This window comes from Stomoxys calcitrans, chromosome 1, assembly GCF_963082655.1.
Source record: "Stomoxys calcitrans chromosome 1, idStoCalc2.1, whole genome shotgun sequence".
NCBI classification, from domain to species: domain Eukaryota; kingdom Metazoa; phylum Arthropoda; class Insecta; order Diptera; family Muscidae; genus Stomoxys; species Stomoxys calcitrans.
Window position 1 is genome coordinate 137,952,204 of NC_081552.1, and position 27,764 is coordinate 137,979,967.

At 38.7% G+C, this 27,764-nt stretch overlaps 1 protein-coding gene across 3 annotated transcripts in view; it reads right to left on the reverse strand.

Moving 5' to 3' along the window:
• LOC106091540 (disco-interacting protein 2) overlaps positions 1–27,764 on the reverse strand; it is a 386,680-nt gene that overhangs the window by 303,043 nt on the left and 55,873 nt on the right. For 2 of the 3 annotated variants that reach the window (XM_059361287.1, XM_059361285.1), the window contains exons 2-3: positions 3,602–3,676; positions 3,251–3,541 (exon numbers count right to left, since the gene is read on the reverse strand). In XM_059361287.1, coding sequence (XP_059217270.1) covers positions 3,251–3,541; positions 3,602–3,676 — 366 coding nt within the window. The remainder of the gene's footprint in view (positions 1–3,250; positions 3,542–3,601; positions 3,677–27,764) is intronic. The other variant, XM_059361286.1, reaches the window with a different exon arrangement.

The following is a 27,764-nucleotide window of genomic DNA, read 5'->3' on the forward strand; positions in this document are numbered from 1 at the left end:
TGGAATTTTACATAATTGGAACCAACTTAAATTTTTGCACATGTGATCACTTGCCCTTGAATCAACATACCTATTTTCGCTTTCGTCCGAGTTAACAAGCATCACCTCATTCATAAAAGCTAAACCATCATTTTGTGCGTTGAATTTTTTTCGTTCTGGGCAATCTCGTTTCCAATGACCTGTTTTGCCACAGTAAAAACAATTTCCTTCCTTGGTAACAGCTGGTCTTGTTACCCTGTGGTTTCTTATGATTTTTTGCGACAAAAGCTTCTGATTTCTGCGGTTGAATACCCAGTCTACATTCCTCCATACATAGACGACTTGACAAATTTTTCAACGTCCGCTCACTCCTTTCAGTTGCTTCCCACGACGAAAAGAAATGTCTATATTCATCCGGTAGTGTCATCAGAATTTTGGTTATCAGCATTTTATCAGTTATCTTTTCACCTAAATCACCCAATTGTTTGGCAATTTTCTGCAATTTTGATATATGCATCGATATGCTGTCTCCAGGATCTTTCGAATATTGGAAAAATTGCTGTTGCAGGAGATGAACAGATGTTGCTGACTTCTGTTCATAAATGCTTTCCAAGACCGTCCACATTTCTGCTGCTGTTTCACAATTAATTATGTGCATTAATGGCTCTTCTTCCATAGCGACAACAATGTTTTTTTGAGCTTTTGCATCTTTCGACTTCCACAATCGCAATTCCGGTTGTTCCGCTGGTTGCTGCATAGTTCCATCCACAATGCCCCATAAATCGCTGGCATGTAAAATTACCCTTATTTGAAACTTCCACAGCGCCCAACCTTCTACACCGCTCAACTTGGATATTTTGATGCCCTCCATGTCCTCTAGCTTCTTGAATCCTTTTCGTGGCCGTTAAATGTATTATTTTCTTTAATTATGGGTGTCTGGGCCCATAACCTGTTAAGAAATTTCAAAAAGCTTGTTTGTCGTTTGAAGAATTTGTAAAGACTAATATATTTTATTGAGAAAAATGTATACTAAGAAAAATACTTTGCAAAGCCTACTTGAATTATTTTCTGTAGCATACAACAAAGTATTTTAATATAACATAACATAACAACCCCCAAGTAGGACGTTTTTGCTCACCAAGACAATTTGGGTCTTCAAGCCAGTGGAACTCGATATTCATAGTTTTTAGGGCCCATACCGAAAACCGGACATATTTGCTGGCTTTTTCAATAAGGGGTTTAAGTGTATGGTATTTCAGATTAGAAAACGAATTTGATATCCAATTTTGAAGCCAATGGCAATATGGGGTTCAAATATAAGAGAATAGAGCACAAACAGCAATTTTTTACTGACCATCGCAATATGGGGTTTAAATAAAGGTATTTGGGAGAAGAATACGAATTTGATATCCAAATGTTGGACCATGTATTAAAGGCATCACCCCTTCCCCAAAACACCTCCCAAAGGGTAAACATTTTTTGACCATGCCAATATGTGGCTCAAATGAAAGGTATTTGAGATAAGATAACGAATTTGATAACCAATCTTGGGGCCATGTGTTTGGGGGACTCCTCATCCCGTAAACTCCCCTCAAAACCTATTGCAATATGGGGGTTAAAAAATGGTATTTGAGAAAAGAGAACGATGCTGATATTTTTTCAGGGCCAAGTGTCTGGGGGACCACCTCACCCCGAAAACACATCCCATAAATCAGACATCACGAAAATATCGGGCTGAAATTAAGTCTTTTAAGAATGGAGTACACCTTACGTACACCAATAAAGATCATATGGGTTTCAGATAAAGGCTCTTATATTGTAAAACTGTTTGTCAAACGATATACTATTTTCGTAGCATGGCGTTTCACTTAAAGCTCTTTAGTTGTCAAAAATATATATTCCAAGGAAAATTTTGTTCCATATAAAGTAAAAGAAGGCGCAGCGGCTTGTAAAGCTATAAAAATAAAATCATTCTTTTTTGGGTACCCGTGCATGTTGGACTGACCGGGGCGGTACATGCAGACTCCGCGGCTCAATATGGTTGTTCTACACCGCTGATAACAGATCCTTTAAAAGATTTAAAAAGGGCTATTACTATGGATCTTCAAAAACAACACTCCAACACTCGCAAACTATTTCAACATTTCACTACAGTGTAATAAACTCCAGCAACGAAAAGCCAGTTTACCTCACAAATATTGATAAGAGGAAAATTCGGATTTTTAGCCGTCTTGGGATGGGCGATACCAATGCAACGCATCGACACCTGTTTAAGCTGATGGCCATAGTAGCCAATGCTTTACCTTTTCTGTATTTGAGATAGTTTGTCCAAGTTCTGCTTGGAAAGATTATGTATAAAGTAAAAAAAGGGCATTGGGTTTTCGGGTTGTTTTTAGGATTCTTGGTATGCAACTTGTACATTTCAGAATAACTCCAACTCTTTCTCCTCCCAAAGCCATTTCGACATCTTTCAATAGTTTTTTAAGAGTTTTAATACGATGATCTGAGAGTTAATACGACTCCTAGGTGTAACGATCCTAGGAGTCGTGCTCGTGCACATATACAAATAAAGCTGCCATGTAGTGATCCGAAAATGATTTCATAGGATTATGATTACTTTTGGGACCTCTGCTCCCTTGAGGCTTTCACTGGAGAGCATGAAAAATTACCCGCAATGTGTGCTTCAAATGACTTGCCTTATTTTGATTCTCTTGTGTAGCTATCTGTATGGATCTAGAGAAGAAACGTTTCCATTGAATTTCGATTTTTATGGGGCTTTTTTGTGTAGTCACTTTGTTAAAATCAGCCCAAAATACCTAAGAAAAATTGGTTTTAATTTTTTGTTACAGTTTCACATGTTTAACTTCGCAACATAGTGACAAAAGTTGTGCCAGCCCTTTCGAAGAGTTTCCATCCTCATTGACATTTTTGTGCTCTCAAAGTTTGACTGCAAATGTAAAGCTTATAGGTGTCGGTAATTATTTTATTTTTCCTCAAAGCAAGCAGCTCTGCCGAAAAAATTAAAAAAAACAAATTTATTGCAAAAAGAAATAAAAGAAAGAAAGCTGAGACTGTCAAAACCCTATCTATATACAACACAAACAACACAAACTGCATGCTATTGAGAGCAAAATTCCGGATTCTGCATGGCATGTTCTTAGCTCATTGTCATTTATCTATATTCACAAGCGCCACCAACCGGTTTATGTACGAAGTTCAAACCCCTAAAATGCGAAGAAAATAATATGATTTTTGGGGGGAGAAATCTTACCTGAATGATATCTCTTTTCATGATGTGTAATCTTCCTATGTGTTCTGCGCACTCGGCTGTTCTCATATCCTGGTTCCATTTGACTGTCGGCTGGTTGATAGTATTCATTTTTCTTCGATGAATTTGATTGTCTTTGGTGTGAGGAAGGTAGAGACGGTACTTCGGACACATAGCTATAACCTTCGCTAGAAACTAATGCACCATCCCGGGCAGTCTTACTATTTTCCAAACTTGATTCCCTTATATTGTAATAGGGAGGTAAAACTTTTTCCGGAGCTTCCTCGACTGCTGCTATAGAACAGAATTATTGTTATTTTTATTATAACGTTTGTATATTCAAATTCGCCATACCTTCTTTTGTTTTTGCTAAATACGGTTGCAACAACTTAGCTCTTTTCTTTTCATAACCCTTCTGCGTAATGTCACCTAAAAGAGGAATCGTTTATGTGATTTATGTAATTTCACAAAATCAGGAAATGGTCATTAAAATAACATTTATTTTATTAAAATGTCAATTCACTATGTACTAATAAAACAATGAGGAAAGAAGTCGATTTATAAAGGCATCCAGCTAGCTATCCAGTTACCGTAAGTAACGTAGGATATATAGTAGACAAAAACAAAAAAATTAGAAAAAAGGCATCAAGTTTACAAATTTTAAATAACATACTGAAATTGTAGGCATCATTCTAGAGGTTATCCTCATAAAGCAAGTACTAAATACAGTACTAATTTTTTTTTTATTAAAATTCTTTTTATTTTACAATTTGTCTTATATATAATATCCCACGAAACCATATCGGTTTGTCTGCAGGATGTATATCAGCCAAGTTGTAATATATTAATTCGTTTCATTTAAACTGATTTTTTTTTCTTCATGAATAAATTATCTAGGTTCTATGTTATATGTCACGAATATGTATAAATTGAAAAAAGAAAAACAAAAATTAAATCAATTTTAATTGTTTAAAATCGCAAAAGAGAGAACAAAAAAAGAAGAAAAAAGAAATAATTCAGAAAATTCAATGTGATATTAGAAAATATTTTATCATTTCAAATCTTTTAAAGCTATAGTTGTTATGAATGATGTTTTGTGGCAATTTGTTTAAAAAATTTGGTAGAATAATAACTTCCAGAGAATAATTTCCAAAATCGTTGCGAAATTTAGGAATTTCGTATTTTCCAGATGTCTTGCTTCGTGTGTTCCTGCTGTTGCTGACGCGTTGTAAAAAGTTTGAGTTGTTGAAAAATTCACGAGCTATTGTCGTGTTGTAAAGTCCATCGATGTTTAGTATTTCAAGGGTCGTTGGGTCGATATGAGTACTGTGTTTTTGTTTCGATTTTGTTGGTTGGTTGGGGTATTCGTTTTATTTTTATTTTGAAGTTTTACCAGTCTGTTTTGGTACATTTGCAGTATTCTACAATGTTTAGACTTTCGCCAGGCAGTAATGCCATATCTCAGTTGAGAAAAAGCATGGCGAGCAATTACTAAGGTGATACAGAGCAAACATAAATTTTCTGAGTTTTTTTGTTAGCTGTTCGATATGTGCTTTCCATTTAAAATTTTGATCCAATTTATATGTTTCAACATACTCTATGGTTGCTTTTTTTAGCATTTCTAAGCATAATATTGGACCCAGTTTAGATCCTTGTGGTACTCCGAAATTTGCAGCTTTATGGCTACTCAATTCGTGATCTATTTTAACTTTATATTTCCTGCAGTTGATAGTTAGTTCTTAAACCTGCCTAGACAATTTCCTCTGATACCACATTTTTCCAGTGTATTTATACGTTTTTTATGCGATAACGTGTCGAAAGCCTTACTGAAATCAATAAATAATGCTAAGCAGTGATAGTTCTCTTTTAATATTTTGTTGAGGTGGTTCGAAAACTACCCAAGTAGCTGGTTAATATTTTTCCCTTTTTGAAATCCGAACTGTTGTTTATTTATTATTCGGTATTTCGTCAGGAAACTATTGAGCCTTCTGACCATAATCTCTTCCAAGACTTTGCCTACCACAGATAAGATTGATATTGGCGTATAGTTATTTAAGTCAGACTTACTTCCATTTTTAATTGTTGGTCCAACGATGGCAGTTTTTAAAAGACATAGAATTAAGGATTCATTTAAACTAATGTTTATAAATGAGGTTATCATTGCTGTAAGATTAACAGCGTTCGTTTTCAAGTGGATAGCTCTGATGCCATCTACACCTACGGGTTTTCTCGCATTGAGAGATTTTAAAATATTCAATACTTCCTCTTCATCGGTTTCTCCCATAAACATTGTATTTTACAAATTTGTTTCATAGTTTGGACCGGTTACAATGTTGCAAGGATGCAATATTGTTTCGAAATTAGTGTAGATTTTATCAAACAATTCATTGGCATTTGTTGCTTCATTTAATAGTAAAGACCAATTCGTGTCTTTTTTTTATTGGCTAACTTTCGACGTATTGATCACCCTGTTTATTTTTATTGATGGTGGTGTTTGTTTCTCTTTTATAATCCATACATCCAAATATTGCGTAGTGGTCTGCTATGGCTGTTTTTATTATTGCTGCTTACGCTCTCTCTCTCCCTGTTGCACCTCATGAACAAGTGGTCTATGTACGTTTTGGTGTTGGTATTCGGGTCGTCTCCTGTTGGCTCACTCACCATACATTGCAGCCCATGCTAAGAGAGTGTTCCAAGATATTTGGTTGTGTTGCAGTTTGTCTTTGTGTGTCAATATTTATGTCTCCGGTCTACCACTTTTCCTGGCCGCTACGGGATGACTTTGAGCACCACACAGGCTGGAGCTTTGAGTTTCGACTTGCGTGGTGCCCATCGTTACCACGGCAAGCTTTGCTGAAAGCTACCGGGCGCGCCCACAAGTTGCGGATGGTGGAAAACTCCGTTTTTATGCGGAGTAGCTGCAAATGCGGCCGCGGGCAGTCAGCGATTTTCGAGAGGAGAGTCTCAGTGAGGAGTCAGGTGGCACTGGCTCTTAATTAAATACTGAGCGCCAATGATACACGAGCGGCTCGCCACAACGAGGGATACATGCAATCCCACAAAACCCCCGGAAGCTATGAGAACTACTATGAGAAACAAAGGAATAATAACAAGTAAAAGCGTGCTAAGTTCGGCCGGGCCGAATCTTATATACCCTCCACCATGGATCGCATTTGTCGAGTTCTTTTCCCGGCATCTCTTCTTAGGCAAAACAAAGATATAAGAAAAGATTTGCTTTGCTATTAGACCGATATCAAGATATGGTCCGGTTTGAACCACAATTAAATTATATGTTGGAGACCTGTGTAAAATGTCAGCCAATTCGAATAAGAATTGCGCCCTTTGGGGGCTCAAGAAGTAAAATAGAGAGATCAATTTATATGAGAGCTGTATCGGTCATAGATCGATTCAGACCATAATAAACACGTATGTTGATGATCATGAGAGAATTTGTCGTACAAAATTTCAAGCAAATCGGATAATAATTGCGACCTCTAGAGGCTCAAGAAGTCAAGATCTTAGATCGGTTTATATGGCAGCTATATCAGGTTATGAACTGATTTAACCCTTAATTGACACAGTTGTTGAAAGTAAGAATAAAATACGTCTTGCAAAATTTCATTCTAATCGGAGAAGAATTGCGCACTCTAGAGGCTCAAAAAGTCAAGACCCAAGATCGGTTTATATGAAAGCTATATCAGGTTATGGACCCCTTTGAACCATGCTTGGCTTATTTGTTGGATATAATAACAAAACACATCGTGCAAAATTTCATTCCAATCGGAGAAGAATTGCGCACTCTAGAGGCTCGAAAAGTCAAGACCCAAGATCGGTTTATATGAAATCTATATCAGGTTATGGACCGATTTGAACCATGCTGGGTTTATTTGTTGGATATAATAACAAAACACGTCGTGCAAAATTTCTTTCCAATCGGATAAGAATTGCGCACTCTGGAGGCTCAAAAATTCAAGACCCAAGATCGGTTTATATGGCAGCTATATCAAAACATGCACTAATAAGAAGCATTTGTGCAAAATTTCAAGCGGCTAGATTTACTCCTTCGGAAGTTAGCGTGCTTTCGACAGACAGACGGATGGACATGGCTAGATCGACATAAAATGTCGCGACGATCAAGAATATATATACTCTCAGACGAATATTTCGAATAGTTACAAGCAAAATAACGAAATTAGTATACCCCCCATCCTATGGTGGAGGGTATGAAAACGGACCCCCCCCACCCAACGTTGACGACCTACGCAAACGAAAAAAGGACCATGATTTGCGGATCTGCACCTGGAATTTCCGCACTCTTTATAGAGAAGGTGCAGTATACGCGCCAGCTGAAGTACAAGGGAGTTATTACCGCCTTACAGGAAGTGCGATGGACTGGGAATGGCGTCACTACAACCGAGAAACCAAATTGATAACGTTGCGATAGACGGAAGGCATTCATCCAGCGTGTTAGAAGTCGATCCGTGGAGCGAATCCGATCGTGGAGCGAATAAAGATTCGGATCATTACCTCGTTGCTGCAAAGGTTCGCACCCGTGGGTATCCAAAGTTCGGCCCGGCCGAATTTAACGCCTTTTTACTTGTTTTCTTTTTTTTTTGGAAAATTCAGTTTAAAAAAATTGCATTTCGTATTAAAAAAAAAATTGAATTTGATTTTAATATTTTTTGATTGAATTTAATTGAGACACTTATTACTGTGGAGAAATTTACACTCAGAAAAATGATGTGCATAAAATAATGTTAAATACTTATTCCAAGTGCACTCCAAAAGCACTCCTTGTTCCGATGATATAATGGTGCAGTGGCAAACTATTGCCTACTCCATGGAAAATGCCGCGAAATCCGTACTTGGGTGCCGGAAGCCTCCTCCAAGAAACCCATGGTACGACCAAGAGTGTCGAGATGCTAATGAAGCCAAGAATGCGGCATATAGAGCAACCCTGCAATCAGTAGCAACGCGCCAGATGAAGGAGAGGTATCGGGAGAAAAGGAGAGACGAGAAAAGTCGCAGAAAAAAAAAAAGAAATGGAAAGCGTGAGTGTGAGCGAATTGAGATGCACAAGAGTCAGAATGAAGTCCGGAAATTCTACCAAAGAATTAAACATCAACCCGAAGGCTTTGGTGCGGGCACATCCTCCTACAAAGACAAGGAAGGAAATCTGGTAACTGATACCGATAACATGCTGAGGATATGGAAAGAACATTTTTCCCAACTGCTAGTGTCCGATGTTGGCGGCGAAGAGGATACAGCAGAACCAATCCCTGATGATGGTATAGAATGTTTACCTCCTACTTATAATGAGATCCAAGTAGCAATAACCCGACTAAAGAACAACAAGGCAGCAGGAGCCGACGGGTTACCCGCTGAACTATTTAAGACCGGAGGCGACACGCTGATAAGGCGTATGCATCAGCTTATCTGCGTAATCTGGCTAGAAGAACGCATACCCGATGATTGGAACCTCAGCATACTATGTCCCGTACACAAGAAAGGAGACACGACGGAATGTGCCAACTACAGAGGAATAAGTCTCCTCCCCATCGCATACAAGATACTCTCGACCGTACTGTGTGGAAGATTGAAACTTAAAATCAGTGAGATAATTGGGCCCTATCAATGCGGCTTTAGACCTGGTAAATCCACCCTAGACCAGATATTCACACTGCGCCAAATCCTGGAAAAGACCCGAGAAGGACAAATCAACACCTACCACCTCTTTGTTGACTACAAAGCCGCCTTCGATACTCCTTTACGTTCAAAGGTATTTCAACCCATGTCTGAGTTTGGTATCCCTGCAAAATTAATAAGACTCTGCAGGATGACACTGATATGCGTTCCTCAGTAAGAATAGGAAAGAATCTCTCCGAACCATTTAATACCAAACGAGGTTTCAGACAAGGAGACAGCCTATCGTGTAATCTTTTTAATATCCTGCTGGAGAAGATTATACGAGATGCAGAAGTGAATAGATATGGCACACTAATCACAAGAGAGCACATGCTACTTGCCTATGCCGACGATATCGATATCATAGGTCGGTCACCGGAAGTAGTAACTGCAGCCTCTGAAAGAATCGAAAGAGAGTCAGTGAAAATGGGTCTGGCTGTAAATGGAGATAAGACAAAATGGATGGTTTCAGCTCCCAAAAAGCCTTGTACAACCGAGCAGATAAAGAACATGGAGAAAGTTGGGAATCACAACTTTGAGACAGTCAGTAACTTTATCTACAGCGGTCAAAAAAAGTATTCATCATTCAATGTTTTTTTTTTAATAAGTCTACAAAAGACAATTGGAATAAAAACATATTAAACTAATGATGCAGTAGTGCTTGTGTGATATATATGTACACAATTTCATTGTTTTTAAAGAAAAAAATAGTATTTATTGGAACAAAAAGGGCCATTTTACAGCTGAACACAAAAAATTAAACAAAAAAAGTATTCATCATTGCAAAAAATAAATAACATAATTTAAAAAAATTAATACTTTGTTATTCGACCACCGCGTCTTATAACTTCTTTTAAACGGTTTGACATCGGTTGGACTAATTTAGCGGTTATATTTTGGTCTATATTAGTCCATTCCTCCATTATCACCTGTTGCATTTGACTCTTGCTCGAAAAATTGCGCGTTCTCAATTTGCGTTCGAGATGTTCCCAAAGATGTTCAATTGGGTTCAAGTCGGGACTTTGAGGAGGAGTTTTAATGACTTTGGGGCAGTTATACAGCATCCACATCTTGGTATTTAAAGCAGAATGTTTGGGGTCATTATCTTGATAATATTGAAAGTTATTACCAAGCCCAAGTTTTACAGCACTATCTTTTAAATTCCTCTTTAAAATGTCAATGTAATACTTATGATCCATTACTCCATTAATAATTTCAAGATTTCCCGCTCCTGAAGCCGCCATACACCCCCAAACCATTAAACCACCTCCACCATGTTTTACAGTAGCAACTGTGTTTCGTTCTTCAAGCTCTGTATTTGGTTTTCTGTACACTATGACCTTTCCATCGCACCCAAAAAGATTAAACTTGCTCTCGTCTGCAAAAATGACTGTTTTCCAAAATGATTCGGGCTGTTTTACATACATTTTTGCGAAGTTTAGCCTTTTCACTCGGTTTATTTTATTTATAAAGGGCTTCTTACGTGCAGTTCTTCCTCTGTAACTATGCCTTTTGAGTGTATTTCGAATTGTTTGTGTAGTAACTTCCTTCCCTAAATATTCCATAGTGTTTTTACGAAGAATGGTCGCATTTGTCTTCGGAGTTTTCTGAACTTGCCGCACTAGCCAACGCACATCTCCAACTGAAAGTGCTTTTGGTCGACCAGATCTTGGTTTATTGTCAACAGTTTTCGTTTCTGTCCACTTTCTGATGATGGATTGTATAGTAGATCGTGGTCTATTTAATATTTCACTGATAGTTTTTTGAGTTAAACCATTCCTGTGGTGTTTTATTATCAAAACTTTTACCTCATCAGAAACCTCGTTTTGCTTACGACCCATTTTGACAAAAACTATATTTTCAATGAAATTAAATATTTGCTGTCAAGGGCAAAGCCTCCTTTACTAAATAAAACAGAAAAGGGGGATTCCCAAATAATATTTGAATTTGACTTTGATGATAGCACATCAATGATGAATACTTTTTTTGTTCTGTTTTTGGTGTTATTATATAAAATTGCATTTTTTGCGCTAATTAAATTTATTTTTTGAATTTATTTTAAAACATATTACGAAAAATAAGCTATTGCATAAAACTGCATTATTTGTTTACTTTAAATTTTCTTCAATTACCCAAAATAAGTGAATTTATTATCAATTTTGCTAATGATGAATACTTTTTTTGACCGCTGTACCTCGGCACCGCCGTAACCGAAACGAATGACACCAGTTTTGAGATAAAGCGAAGAATAATACTGGCAAAAAGATGCTACTTTGGACTAAGTAAGCAGTTTAGAAACAAGACGACCTCTCGACAGACGAAGATTACACTATACAAGACACTGATATTACACGTGCTGTTATATGGTTCTGATGCATGGTACTTGTGAAAGCAGATGAGGCAGTGCTTTGAGTATTTGAGAGAAAGATTCTTCGTAAAATATATGGACCAGTTTGCGTTAACGGAGAATATAGGCGACGTATGAACCACGAGCTGTATGACGACGATAGCATAGTTACACGCATCAAAATACAACGGCTGCGTTGGCTAGGTCATGTTGTCAGATTGGATGAAGAAGCTCCAGCATAGAAGTCTTTTGAAGGCAAACACGGTGGTACACGCAAACCGGGAAGACCAAAAGCCCGACTGAAAGATCAAGTTGTGGGAGACACCTCGAAACTTGGTGTCAGAGATTTTAGAATGAGCGCAGAAAATCGAGGCGCTTGGAACGCTATTCTACGTTCGGCTAGTGGAACAAATATTCTGTCGTAGCCAAGTAAAGTAAGGTCTACCACTTTTGGTAGGACTACTTTCTTTGTATTCTATTTTATAAAACGCCGTTACTTTTTGCCAAATATCATAAATGTAGCTTTACCGAGTAGCTGTTAGGGAAGGTACAATCGTTCGTACTATTTTGTATTTTTTGGTACCTACTGTACTCGTTTCGATTTTTTTGTTATCCATAGTTGGTCGTAATAGTATACCTGAACAAAAATTAGAGCTCTAGCTTCATCTATAAGAAAAAATGCCTACTAATAGAACTAGAAGTAAGTTTTCTTCCACTCGTAGTCCGATTTAAATATGCTATTATAGTATTAGCGCGAGGATTAACATTTATTCCAAATTTAGGAATTTGCTCTCTATTCATTCGGCGTGACCGTCTCTCGAACATTTTCTACTCATTGGTATCCAAATAAGCGAATTTCAAAAAAAAAATCTTGTCGTACCCCGGGCTTAACTCCTTCAACCAATCTTGAAACAAATTTCATTGTCATAACTTTAACGGTTTGGTTCAGGCCAATCATTCAGACAAGCTGCTCTTTTTTAGTTTTAATGTCCATTAACTCATTAAAACCAATCCGTAAATGGGTAAAACTTTTTAGAATGCTAGATCTTGAGCCTTCGTAAGCATACAATAACAAATTTAAAGTCTCGGAAAATGTACCAAATTGCACACGGGTTACAGTGATACTTTCGACGTCCAAAAAGTATCGAAAAAAAACTCCAAAAAACTTCAGATCCTAAACACATTTTTGTCGATTTTTGCGAATGGAGACTACTAATGAATAGTTCCATTCTTGTACATAGTTTGTATAGGGTGCTACAGAAGGAAAATACTCTGAAGAGCATAGTTTCAGCGTGAAGGACATGTTAGTCTTATGCTGTCTCTGATCGTGCGAAGATGTACGCATACACATTCTGATTTTTCGTTCTTTTTACAAAAGAAATAGAAAAAACAAAGGGTTCCTCTTGTAACTCTAAGTGCAGGTGCACTTCAATTTAACTTGCAATATACTAGTTACACCAACAACAACTAAGTGTGCTCAACCTTCGAAACGAAAGCGGTTCTGGGGTAATGGGCCCAAAAACAAATGCAGTGCAAATGAAAACAGATTCAGTGCTGTATCAACATTTAATGATGAAGACGATGCTTACACCTTACAAAGTGAGGCTGAAAAAGAGAGTACAAGACGATTATACCACCGATAATTGCAGATGGTGTCCACAGTTTTCATCGCAATCGGATAATAAATACGCCTCTAATGGGCCCAAGACCCAAAATCGAGAGATCGGTCTATATGGCAGCTATATCCAAATGTGAACCGATCTAGGCCGTATTAAGCAAGTATGTCAAGAGACCTTACACAACTCACTGACCCAAATTTCAGCGAAATCGGATAATAAATGTGGCTTTTATGGGCCTACGATCTTTAATCAGCAGATCGGTATATATAGGGGCTAAATCAAGATAAAGTCAGATATAGCCCATCTTCGAACTTAACCTGCCTATGGACAAAAAAATAATCTGATCAAATTTTCAGCTCAATATTTCTAATTTCGTAGACTGTAGTGTGATTTCAGACAGACGTCTAGATCGCCTTAGATTTTTACAACGATCAAGAATATATATACTTTATAAGAGTCGGAAATGGATATTTCGATGTGTTGCAAATGGAATAAAAAAAAAAGGAATATACCCCCATTCTTCAGTGGGTGGGTATAAAAACATGGCATTTCAATCAGCTGGTGTACATGATATAAAAAGGAACTATATGAAAGAAAGAGAAGGAAATGGTTGCAGCAGTTCCTTACTTGGATAAGTCCCAATGAACTATTTCCATACGGAAGTACCCAACTCGAATTCACACATGAATTAAAAGACACAAAATTTATAAATTAGTTCTTTTCGCACTTACGAAACGAGAGACCACTTATATCTCCAAAGAACTTAAAGAAACACTTAATATTGCTGTGTCCAAAATTAAAGAAATAGTCGCGATGCTGTATACGCCGACGAATTTATAATGACTATATTCGAAATCGAGGGTCAAAAAAATCTGACTTTGCGGCATTGTGGTCCAATGGAAACAAACGACCAACTCTTTGCACAAAGTGTGCAATGTACGGACATGGATCCAGAAATTGTCATAGGAACAGTACCTACATGGCGTGCGCTGGCCATCATGACTATTCTACTGGTACCATCAGCAAGACAACTCAACAGGGACCTGTTGCATACAAGTGCTTTAATTGCAGCAAACGAAATCTGAAGAAAATTAACCACAGAGCTGATGACCTCGCTGTCCCTGTCGTAAAGATAACATATTTTTACTTCAAAAGCTTTCGAACAAGTCGCGACCTATTTCCTATTTCACCTATTTCAAGTAGTAATGATTTGTTCTCTGTTGGCGAGCTATTCAACATTTTTTTCAACACCGATTGTGGAACTACGTGACAGTAGCTCCAAGGCCGAAATGGTCTTAAGATAATGCATTGGAATCGTTAGGGAATTACTGACTATTCAAAACATGTTGAGCTTCAAAAGTTTATGAGCCAAAACTCTTATTGATATATTAATGCTCAACGAAACCATCCACATAATCTAACAAGACTGCCTCAAAATTTATCTTTTGTAAAACCCCTCTATTATTGACTTATTACTTACAAATTCAACATTACATTTTTTTCTGATTTACTAACCTACCCACATATTCATTGTTCGGACCATACTCCGATAACTTTTTGTGTTCAGGCCACCTCCCAGGAAACTGCAAGACTTCATTATGACTTTTCTAGGGTGAATTGGAGACACTTAAAGACTTTGAAAGATTCGAAGGTAACTAACCAGGCGTTACTCAATCAGACATTGACCTCCGAGAATATAGACATTGCGTTACAATTGTTTATTAACTCTCTAGGAGAGGCATATGCCGAGGATATCCCTTTTAGGAGTAAACAGAACTGCGAGCTTAAGTTATCTCACTTAAGTGAGACTATAATTACCAACCGTAGCCGATACACACGTAAGTTTCAAAGATGTACAGACCAAGACCTAAAGATGACCTATAAGGCGATTATTAAGGAGCACAATAAATTGAATTGAATTTCATGTTCAGAAGGATAGAAACGATAGGTGGTCGCAGTTCCTTGTGAATCTCCCCACTGGCAGTAAGAAGTTCTGAAGGATAACCAAGAAGATTAAGGGCAAGCGAAGACACTTACCAGCCCTGGATGTTGGTGGCGGGCTAGTTAGCGACTGCTCCGAAAAAGCTAATGTGATAGCGTGTTCCTTTGCGAACACGCATATGACTACAAAACAATATGCAAAGTTCGGTCGAGAATACGGTAAATTTGGTGGCAAGGACATTAAATCGGATTGATTCCTCGCTTGACTCCTCGTATGTAATGGATCTTGGTGAGGTAAGAAGCTTTATTTCTGGCCTTAGGAATTCAAAGGCACCTGGAATAGATGGTATTCATATTATAGCGCTTAAAAAACTATCTAATTATGAGCTTTCAAATAATTTCTGTATAACTCATTCGTACTTTCCAAAGTGTTTTAGGAAGGCTAAGGTTATCTCAATTCATAAAAACGGTAAAGATCCAAAACAACCTTCAATCTATCGACCAATTAGTTGACAAGATTTTTGAGAAAATTATACACAACTGGCTTAAGTCATTTGTCGATGTAGCCAATGTAGTTCATAGGTGCCACTTAGAGTTTAGGGAGGAACACTCAACTGTCCATCAAATTAAAAGAGTGGTAGATATAATAAGATCTAATAGACGCCAAAGATATTCCACTGGAGTTTTACTGCTGGACATCGAAGGCTTTCGATTCCGTCTTGCAGAATGGCCTGATTTACGAACTATATAGATTGAACTATCCAATTTATTTAGTGAACATGTTGAGCTTTCTTTCCAATAGGTCTTTTGTTGTCTTTGTCAGTTGTCAGTCGGAAGAAATATGTATTCCCACCGGAGTTCCTCAGGGATCCGTGCTTTCTCCCCTTTTGTATTCTCTATTCACATCAGACTACAAATCACTTAAAGAGAACGATGTTGCCTTTTATGCTGATAATAGCACTTTTATATGTCGGGGAAAGGTTTTCTGCATTCTTGATACAATGGCATTGGTATCAAGAATGCAGAAAGCCCTCTCCGCAGCTAACAGATATTTTTCAAAATGGAAGGTTAATGAACAGAAGACACAGGCGGTTCTTTTTCCGTATAACAAATCTCCAAAGCGGTGCCCTTCTTGAACTCGTTTAGATCTATTGGACAGTTCACTTACCTTCAGGGAACATTTAGATATTACATGTCAAAAGGCCATACGATGTGGCAGAGCAATATTTCCACTCCTTAACAAGAAATCGAAACTGAATTTTAAGAACAAGTTGCTTTTATATAAAATGTGCATTAGGCCGATTTTAACTTACGCCTGCCCGGTTTGGGGAAACTGTGCCAAGACACATAGGTTATTTATAACCTTCCGAACCGTTTTTCCACTTCGGCATTGCACAGCTTATCAGGACAGAAGATAGATATGTTCATAGACGATTAGACGCTGACATTTACCGAGAAATGCAGACGGTCAAGCTACCAGCCTCTTTGGCTGGCAGTGATTCATCCCCATATACCTGTTATATATGTCTATTTAATATCTGTTCTCCGGGCTCTTGGCAAAAGCCAATAAATACAAAAGGTAATTAAAAAAAAAACACATGAAATAAAAAGTAATATAAAATAAAATAATGATAAAAATACCGATAATTTGTTTCGGATTTTCTTTTTATATCCGAAATGAGGTAATGTGAAACAAGTAATTACACATTTGGAATAAAAAAGATCAAAAACACCAATTTGGTCAGTTCCGCCTTAGGGACCCCACATCCGGCAAATTCGTGGATATAAGAGCTCTAGAAAAATTTTTGTTATATGGGCCAAAAAAGGTCTTGTGAAAAGTCGTTATATGAAATTTTAGGAAGTATATGGACGCAAGAAAATACCAAAAATACAAATTTTTTCCTCAAGGCCGTAGGGGCCCCACAAGAGGCCGATTTCTGGCATATAAAAGCCAATTTTATTGGCGAAATAAGGTTTTGTGAAAGACCTAATATGCATTTTAAGAAGTATATGGACACAAAAAAAAAACTAAATATACTATTTTTCCGCTAGGCCGTAGGGGCCCCGCAAGAGGCCGATTTTCATGCATGCATACAAGAGTTCTATGCCGAATTTATTTTTTATTGATGAAATAAGGTCTTGTGAAAAGACCTAATATACATTTTTAGAAAGTATATGGACAAAAAAAAAAAAAAACCAAAAATACTATTTTTCCGATAGGCTATAGGGGCCCCACAACAGGCCGAGTTCCGGCATATAAGAGCTCTTTGTCAGAGCTCTATGCCGAATTTATTTTTTATTGGCGAAATAAGGTCTTGTGAAAAGACCTTATATTAATTTTTAGGAAATTTATTAATTTTTTTCGCCAGCGCGTTGGGAGCCCACCCTTTTAAAAATTTGAAAATAGAAGACTTTTTTGGTATTTAAGTTCGGAAGACTCTACTCCATTAAATCCTTTAAGCAAATTTGGTAGAATACTGCGCTACTCTACTAAATTTGATTTAACACAAAAATTTAAAAAAAAAATTTAATAGATGGCAGATCAACTGCTTTTTAAAGGTTATAGTTTGTGTGTCAACGGACTTAGATTCGAATTCTGGGCGAGGATAAATTATTTTTTTTTTTCATTTATTTTATTTATGTCTTAAGTTTTTAAGGTAAATAAAATTTTTAAAAATCACATAATAATTTGTCCTAACGAAATTGAAATTTTATGTTTAAAAAAATTTCATAACTAATATCATTGACAAAAAATATTTGTAAGATTTTTATATAAAATAAAATTTTATTTTAATAAAATTTTTCGCCTAAGGCACTTAAAAAATGAAAAAAAAAAACATTGCGCCTGACGTGGGATTTCAACCCAGACCACATCGCTTGCAGTCCTCGGCTCTTTCCACTAGGCCACGTCACAAGACGTGATAACAGTTGCCAGATTAATAAAAATTAAGAAAAATGTAGAAAAAGGAAAAAGGTGGGGATAAACTTTAAAATGTACAAATTGGAAAAAGTTAAAAAAAAACAAATTTTAAATTGCTAATATTAACAAGAATATTCTTGTTTGAACCGTTGAGTGGAGCGAACGTTTTGTTAGTTCACTCCGTAAGAATTTTCCTGTAACTCGTAATAGGTCGTAATAGGTCACTCCAGGATAGCTGCTTAGAGGTATCCATTAGGGGTTGATGATCTGCGTCTGTTTCCAGTAGAGCGGCTGATCAAGTGCCCGGGAGTAGGTTTAGATTGAAATGTTGTTTGCTACTGAAACCTCGACGGTGGAGCGGCTGCTCCAGGCTCCACTAGACAACAGACGACTGGTCAGCTGGGGCTTTTGACGAAGACACCTGGTTCGAATCTTAAGAACAAGGCCGAACCTATTCTTTCTTCCCATGCTTATAATTTGCCTAGGCCTTCGGCCTTCCCCGGCAAACCAACACGCTCTTTGAGAGGTTGGAATAATAGAAGACGTATCCCTCTCAGGTTCTCACTAATAGGTAGAGAGACTCCCTAAATTGGGCTCGGGAATGCGCTGCACAGGCTACCCCAAGGACTACACGTCTATATTGGGAAACTGCACCGCAGTCGGCCAAAAGGCTGCGGTCACCTGGAGAGCATCCCTTGCCTAAAAGAACTAGGCCGAACAATACTAAGATGGGTCCAAGAAATGTTGCTAATGTCGCTAGGGACTGTTTGGTGATGGCAGTTGTCGACAAGGGAGAAGAACAGGGCTGAATACCTAGGAATAATTGGAGTGGGATGGTCAATGGATTGTCATCAGTATACTCCAATGTCCTTGCGGAATTTCCTGGGTCTCCTCCAGTTTGTGGCGATGCAGGCTGGTATCGGGGCCGATACAGACTAATTGCCTTCGTGGATCAACGCTCAATTGAAATGTATGGTTGTGTGGTAAAAAAGATTGCTGAGATCTGGCCAGGTGAAACACTAGATTTAGTCAAGAAGGAAGATATTCCTTCTCGACCAATGGCGCGTGCTTGGATACCAAGGATTCCCTCAGATCCTGAATCCATACTTGGAATGTAATACCAATCTTTCGACCACCGACTGGAAGATTGGTAGATTGGATGAGGCTGATGGTGACTGGAGAAATGCCGTATTCGTACTAAACTCCGGCTGTCAAAAAGTCTGAAAGGGTTGTTTCCTACAGATTCAACAAGTTGAAACTGAAGGTCTATAGAAGCGGTGGGGTTTGGGAATCTGGAGAAGACTAGGCAGCTGTTACTGAACACTTGCCTGAGAAACTATCGACCACATCGCTAAAGTCTGGAGGATTGCGGGAGACTAAAATCCCCTTGCCACAATCGAGACAGGTGGGGAAGGCATGGGAACGGGACCCGACAAGCCCTGTGTGGGTGGGTCGTCCGGTTGACGCCAGCAGCTATTGAAGCATCTAAGAAGGAATCGTCCACACCGCAAGTGCCCAGTGTCCTGAGGAAAAGTGCTTCCACAGCTTTCTCACCTGCCCCTGGATGCGTACGGAAGCTCATCATGACAAGTTCTAACGAATCTTGTGAAGATGAACGCCTGGTGGAGTCAGAAGACGAGACTACACAACAATGGTGGAAGTTCTGAATTCTGACTATGGTCCGGTTTCTACAGATAAATCTCCACCATTGTAAGGCCGCTTCGGCGGCACTAAAGGTCCTTCTGATGGCTGGGGGATTTGACGTAGTACTTATCCAGGAACCGTGGGTGTGTGGAGGAATGGTTCGTGGACTAAGAATTCCGGGATTTAAACTAGTCAAGGGTACGGGGAATGGGAGATACAGAGCCTATATTCTTGCAAAGAGTAGTATTGTCTTCAGTGCTTAGCGACGGAAGAAGAAAACCCGTCACTAAGCACTGAAGATTTTGTAGTAGCCAGCCTTGTAATAAACAAGCCTCAATACTGGCTGGCTTCCCTATATATGGCACATGATTCAGAGATGCCACCTTTAAACCTTAAGTTGCTGGTTGAAGCCGCTTCTGTAGGGAAGAAGAGCCTCATTGTAGGGAGTGATGCTAATGCACATCACCAAATATGGGGAAGTTCGGATGCCAACGAAAGGGGTGAGCTGCTTATTGAATATGTTGTAAGTTGCAATCTGGCGATTTTAAATAAAAGGGCATATAAAAAAGGCAAATACACTGAAACAGCCCCTTACGACCCAGTCGGCTACATAGAGGTTCTCTCGCTGTCAATGAATATACAGTGGTAGCATTTCTTGACATTGAAGGTGCTTTCGATAATGTAAAACCGAACCGAAGGAGGATGGAGATGGAGTTTCTAGGCATCAACGCTACCGTAAGAAAGTTCATTAATAACTTACTTACTAAAAAGATGGGTCAGCAGAGGAACACCTCAAGGAGGTGTTTTTTTTTGGCTTTGGAAGAAAAATGTGTAAAAGTGGTCGCATATGCTGATGACGTGGCAATTGCGGTTAGGGGAAAGTTTCCCAGCACTCTAAGAGATATACTTCAGGAAGCTCTACGTACAACAGCAAAGTGGGCTACCGATAGTGGTCTAGGAATAAATCCGTGCAAGACAGAAGTAGTACTTTTCAGTACATTTTGGAAAGGGCAAAAAAGGCAACTCTCGCTCTATACACCTGAAAGAGAGCCATCGCTCACTTCTGCCTTCATCTCGCTGCCCTCATTTCTCGATTCGGCTGGAATGACTGTTTCATCCGAGACGGACACCTTTTCTTAAAGGCTGGGGACGAACTGTTCATCCCTCTGGTTTATCCATCTCATCCTCATTAATTAGCCTTACGACTAGTTGTGCGCTTAAAACATTACTCTCGACTACAGGTGCCAAGTCACCTTTTTTATTAATATGTGTTTTTTCGTTGGCTAGGGATGATTCTTTAATAGAAACCAAGTTTATGTTAATTGCTTTAACAATTTTTGACATAGAAATTCGATTTTCTTTTGTATCACGGCAAGTGATTGGTAAAAAAGGCATATTGTATGTTGAACATATTTTTAATTGTACGAATTAAATTGCTATTTAGCACTTCAATTAGTGCATAAATCAATATTGTGTTCCCTTTCACACACATGTAATGCGAAAAGAAGTGAGAATGAGTCAAATATATGTCACACTTCTATGAAATACAGATACAAAGTAGGGTGGCTAGACAAAAAAAAATATCAAGAAAAATATAAAGTGTAGTTTTTTATGTTTCTCCGTAAAATATAATTTAAATAATTATCATTTCAAAGTAAAACAAGTAAAAGCGTGCTAAGTTCGGCCGGGCCGAATCTTATATACCCTCCACCATGGATCGCATTTGTCGAGTTATTTTCCCGGCATCTCTTCTTAGGCAAAAAAAGGATATAAGAAAAGATTTGCTCTGCTATTAGAGCGATATCAACATATGGTCCGGTTTGGACCACAATTAAATTATATGTTGGAGACCTGTGTAAAATGTCAGCCAATTCGAATAAGAATTGCGCCCTTTGGGGGCTCAAGAAGTAAAATAGAGAGATCTATCTATATGGAAGCTGTATCGGCCTATAGACCGATTCAGACCATAATAAACACGTATGTTAATGGTCATGAGAGAATCCGTCGTACAAAATTTCAGGCAAATCGGATAATAATTGCGACCTATAGAGGCTCAAGAAGTCAAAATCCCAGATCGGTTTATATGGCAGCTATATCAGGTTATGAACCGGCTTGTATTTTATTTGACATAGTTGTTGAAAGTAACAATAAAAAGCGTCTTGCGAAATTTTAGCCAAATCGGATAGAAATTGATCCCTCTAGAAGCTCAAGAAGTCAAGTCCCCAGATCTGTTTATATGACAGCTATATCAGGTTATGAACCGTTTTCAACCATACTTGGCACAGTTGTTGGATATCATAACGAAATACTTCGTGCAAAAATTCATTCAAATCGGATAAGAATTGTGCCCTCTAGAGGCTCAAGAAGTCAAGACCGAAGATCGGTTTATATGGGAGCTATATCAGGTTATGGCACAGTTGTTGGGTATCATAACAAAACACGTCGTGCGAAATTCCATTCCAATCGGATAAGAATTGCGCCCTCTAGAGGCTCAAAAAGTCAAGACCCAAGATCGGTTTATATGGCAGCTATATTAGGTTATGGACCGATTTGAACCATACTTGGCACAGTTGTTGGATATCGTAACAAAACACGTCGTGCAAAATTTCATTCCTATCGGATAAGAATTGCGCCCTCTAGAGGCTCAAGAAGTCAAGACCCAAGATCGGTTTATATGGCAGCTATATCAGGTTATGGATCGATGTGAACCATACTTGGCACAGTTGTTGGATATAATAACGAAACACGTCGTGCAAAATTTCATTCAAATCGGATAAGAATTGCGCCCTCTAGAGGCTCAAGAAGTCAAGACCCCAGATCGGTTTATATGGCAGCTATATCAGGTTATGGACCGATTTGAATCATACTTGGCACAGTTGTTGGATATCAAAACAAAACACGTCGTGCTAAATTTCATCCCAATCGGATAAGAATTGCGCTCTCTAGAGGCTCAAGAAGTCAAGACCCAAGATCGGTTTATATGGCAGCTATATCAAAACATGGACCGATATGGCCCATTTACAAGACCTACACTAATAAGAAGTATTTGTGCAAAATTTCAAGCGGCTAGCTTTACTCCTTCGGAAGTTAGCGTGCTTTCGACAGACAGACGGACGGACGGACGGACATGGCTAGATCGACATAAAATTTCACGACGATCAAGAATATATATACTTTATGGGGTCTCAGACGAATATTTCGAGTAGTTACAATCAGAATGACGAAATTAGTATACCCCCCATCTTATGGTGGAGGGTATAAAAATTATTGTGAAAAGCGTCACGTTGAAATGGTTAAAAGCGGAAAAAATTAGGATGTGAACAAATAGATTAGATGAATTACGAACGAGTGGTTTTTATAAACATTATTAGCATTATCTTATTTTAATAGTTTATTATACATATATGGATTATATTGGCATGGAAAACGGCTGTGAGGACGGAAGATAACATATGTGGATCTAGATTTCTTGGTTTTGTAGGCAAAATGCTAAGATTGGTATTTTTTACTATTCACTTTAAATATGTATATAAATTAATTTGTTTATAATACTCTTAACAGACCATGTCCCCGACAATAAAGAGAAGGTGATAATGGAAACGATTTTCAGCAATATATTTTATATTTTATACGTAATCTAATCCAATGAAATAAAAAGTTTTGTTTTCATGTGAAAAATATCAATTATTTATATTTAAACGGGGTTTTATACATATTACGGCCAAACGGCTGAATGGATTTTAATGAAATTGGCAATCGAAAGATATTTTTTAAGAGAAACGACAAATATATATGAAAATTAATTTTCTTTAAAAAAGAGCCATCGAAATAAGGAACTAATTTTTAATAAAAGAAGAACATAAACACAGCAAATTATTGTTTGTTTTTTTTTTCTAAAACATTCATTATGTGTGTGAATGCAAAGCCAAGGGTGGGAGTATTTATGTTGAGAGTAAGAGAAACAAAAGGTGTGAGAAAGAGAGAGTATCACTATTTAGATGAGGAGGGTGTTGGGATGTAATTTGATGGCCCTACTTGGCATGTAAGTCAGCTAGTTCCTTAAGGCTGGGCTTTGGCGTGCGAGGCATTTGCAATTTTGTTTTTTGTAAATGTTTTGCGAGGCTGCACAATGAATGAATTTTAATGAAATGGGCATGAATCAAAAAATATCTATCCAGAGATGTCAATGTATATTATTAAATGATCAATGGTTTTATAAAGGCGAGTTTGTGGTACTATGTCTGCCAACAGCTGAATGGATTTTAATGAAATTCGCATCAAACGAAAGATATTTTTTCCAGAGATGTGCAGAATATATATGAAAATGAATTTTCCGAAAATCCATAAATCCATAAATATGAGGAATTAATTTTCAATAAAAGAAGAAGCAGAAACACAGCAAATTGTTGTTGCTCTTTACATAAGCCTCCGTAATTTGTGTGAATGCAAAGGCATAAAAATATTTGGCGGTCATCCCATTTCCTTAAACCACCTTACGTTGAAATATGGATTAAAATTTCAGTGAGTTTAACCAAAGAGTTTGAGAACAGAGTAGAAATTTGACATCGAAATTTTGGCCAACAATCTCAAGGGCCTCCAAAAATGCCCGAAAAGACAAGTTGCAAATTTAAAAAAATCGGGGTCTAAATGAAAGAGTTTTAGGAGTAAAAATAGGAACGTAACATTCAAACATTTAACAAGTGGCGGAGAGTCCGCCTTATACCTAAGTTGACATGTAGTCAAGCGATGTACATATACTATTTTCGTAGCATGGTTATTCACAAAAATCTCTTTAATTAACGAAAATAAATATTCAAAGGATTAATATAAAGTAGAAGAAGACGCAGCGGAGCGGGCCCGGTGCAGTAATTTTCAAAAAAACAAAAATACATCGAGCTTGAATATAAAAACAGCAAAATTGAATACGACAGTCTACTATAAAAACAAGAAATTTTTGAATTTAATTTTTTTCTCTTTCGAGACGAGCTGAATGATCGGAGATGCAAATGGAAAAGGAAAGCCAAAGATAGCAACACACACCAACCACTATGGGACGCGTTTCGTCTTTGGTTGGAAGACTTTTCAACCATATTAGACCAGGATTCGAACCCGGGCACACGGAGCAGCGGCGAGAGCCATTGTCGTTGTCTTAGCGTTCGAAGCCAACAATACAACTTCCAACAGATGAACAAATCATGTGTAGTACAGAAGAAGTATAATTTGACACAGATAGAATGTCTGTCATTACACAAAAATACTTGCATTTGGAAAAAGTACAGCTAATAAGCAGGGTTGTCGAGCTTGGTTAATGTGGTAATTGTATCATAGATGCGTTTTCGCTATTAATACGATTCAAATACAACATACTATATTCTCGAATTGTTATCTATTTACTTTTCGAATCAGCAGCTTCGCGAAATTTGTTGGCGTAAAAATTGGCTTTTGCACGATTAATTTTTTTATTCACTTCAGTTCCTAATGCTCGGTATTCATTATATAGTAAGGGGGACTTAAGACGTTTCCACCGTTTGAAAACCACAGCCCTGCTATCTGTCAATAGTTGGTCCAATTAAACTAGCAGTTCTGTGCAAACAGGTACGGTACATTGGAGGAGATGCAGAAGATTTTCATTCCAAAAAGTTAATTGGTTATCAGTTGAACACATGTCATACATCTTACATCAGTCAATATTGTGTATTTCGACAGCAAGCGTATTGTAATTTATTTTCTAAAATTAAAATGGTCGTAGCCGTTGAGTGAAGCGGACGAATTTTTATTTCACTCCTCAAAGAAAAAATAAATATATATCCGTATCTCGGAATAGTTACTACTTATTACGAAAAAATTTTAAAGCCTTTTGGAGTAGGCTAGAAATGGACTCCAAAGAATCAACATCTGCGGTGGTGGCGTCAGACCGTAGCGTGTTGTCCTCCCCTCCTATAGGTGTGAGTTCCTTGGCATCCGTAGTCGAGAGTATTGCTTCAAGCGCACAACTAGTCGTCAGACTAATTAATGAGGGAGAAACGGATAAACCAGAGGGATGCACAGTTCGTCCCCAGCCTTAAAGTAAAGGTGGTGTTTCTGACTCGGATTCGGACAGCGACTGTGTCATGAAACAGTCATCGCATCCGAATCGAGAGATGAGGGCATCGGGATGACAGCAGAAGTGAGCGATGACTTTGCAAAGCTCACAAGCAGACCGAGAAAGCGATAAGGTGCACGACGAGGGAGACAGAGGAGTATGTTCCGGCCGCGCAATCGGGCAAAAGCGCAGGATGCTGCAAGGGATCGAACTGACATTCAAAGCACTTCTACGGAAGATGGAAAAAGAATCAGATCTCCCGAAGAGCATAACACTGCTAAAATACTGAAGAAGAAAAAGAGCTCCCCGCTTTCAAGTACTCTGGAAAAACCAAGCCATCCATCCCGCAATGGAGACTCCAGTTAGTGTCCTGCGAAGGTAGACAAAGTTGGAACAGAAACGAAGGAAGCGCGCACGGCCTTTGAGTCTTCATGGAGGACTGTGACTTCCAAAAGGAGGCCACAGCCATCACGGAAGGGGAAGTTGATCGCTGCGAATGGTAAGGAGCTGCCCTCTTACGCCACAGTGGCAAGGAAGCGCAACAGAGATAGCTGACTTATGCAGTCATCAGTATCGGCTGTGCATCCAGTAGGATTCCACCAGATCATCGGTCCCAAGTGGAGGATCTGGTTAACAATCGGATTTTTGAACATATGTGGAACTCTGTAGAGGGTCCACCCATACAAATGATGACCTGCGAGTTTAGAGGGGACATCTTTACGCTGTGTTTTGCGTCGGCGGAATGTATCCCCTAGCTCACAAAGGCTACGGTCTTCATCAAGGGATGGGGCAGTAAATTTGCGACGGAACGCATGTTGGGATTCTTGGGCAAGCAAACGAAGGTTTGGTCGCAGAGAAGTGGGAGATCTTCCACAGGGAGGAGAAGGGGGAAGGAACTCTCTTTGTGGTTGGCATTGATAAAGTCTCCGTGACAAGTTTGGCTAAGACTAAAGGCATGGCGCACTACGGGAGCAAAACTGCTTTTTCAAGATAGGGAAGACTAGGATAGGCAGAAATTTTCGTTCTGCGACATCGGGCCGTGCAGTGGCAGGTGACTCAACACCGCCCAACAAACAGGGGGCCAACAACGAGACAATCACAGCATCTTTCAATGTTGGAAAGACTAGGGGAAGCAATGATCCTAATACTAAAATATCACACAGCCTATTGGGATAGGTAAAGATCCTAATATTGAAACATTAGGCAGCGCAGCGACAGAAGTCTCAATGCAACCCAACGAACAGGGAGCCGATGATGGTACCATCACCTACTCCCAAGAAGCTCATTTACTTAAGATTTGGAAGGCTTAGATAGGCTAAGATCCTAGTATTGAAACATCAGGTACTACAGGGAATGGAAACCTAATAAAGTTTAAAGAACAGGGACCCGACGATGGAACCATTACCGACTTTAAAAAAAGTCGGAAGACTAGACTAGGCAAAGGGCCTAAAACGATGACATCAGGCAGTGCACTGACTGGAAAGTCAACGCAGTCTGAAGAACAGGGAGCAGACGTTGAGATCATCACCGACTCCCGAGATGCCCATTTACTGGAGGACCAATGATTGATGTAATCCAGATAAACCTCCACCGGAGCGAGACTGCTACACACGCTCTGATAGAGAAAATCAGCAAGGGCAAGATTCATATTGCCTTAATTCAGGACCCATGGACGACCCGGAACAAAGTTTCTGGACTAGACTACTCTATGCTAACACTGATACTCGGCCGGGGACCTGCGTTATTTTTCATAAACATTTTAATTATAGATTTTCCCCAGAGTTGTCAACGTCGGATTTCCCCAGAGTTGTCAACGTCGGATGCAACAGTGGTGAGACAGGGAGACGGTGGAGCATACCTGGCATCACTTTATCTGCCATTCGACTCTCCGACACCCACGTCGGAGCTGCACCGGCTGGTGAGGAAAGCAAAACAGACAGGAAACGAGGTACTAATAGGGTGCGATGCGAACTCTCACCACATTTCGTTGGGTAGTATCAACACTGATAAGCGGGGCCATGCCCTGGCAGCGTTCTTGAATACTAACGACCTAATAACACTTAATATTGCTAATACCGCTACCTTTGTTAATAGGATTAGTGAGAAGGAGGTATTAGATGTGACGATCTGTTCGGAAAATCTGATCGATGAGGTTCAGAATTGGAGGGTCTCCATGGGACACTCTATCTCTGACCATCGCTACATTGGGTTTAGAATAATCCGATAAGCTTCCGTAATAAGTTGAAAACCAACTGGACAAAGTTCGGAAGGACGACATG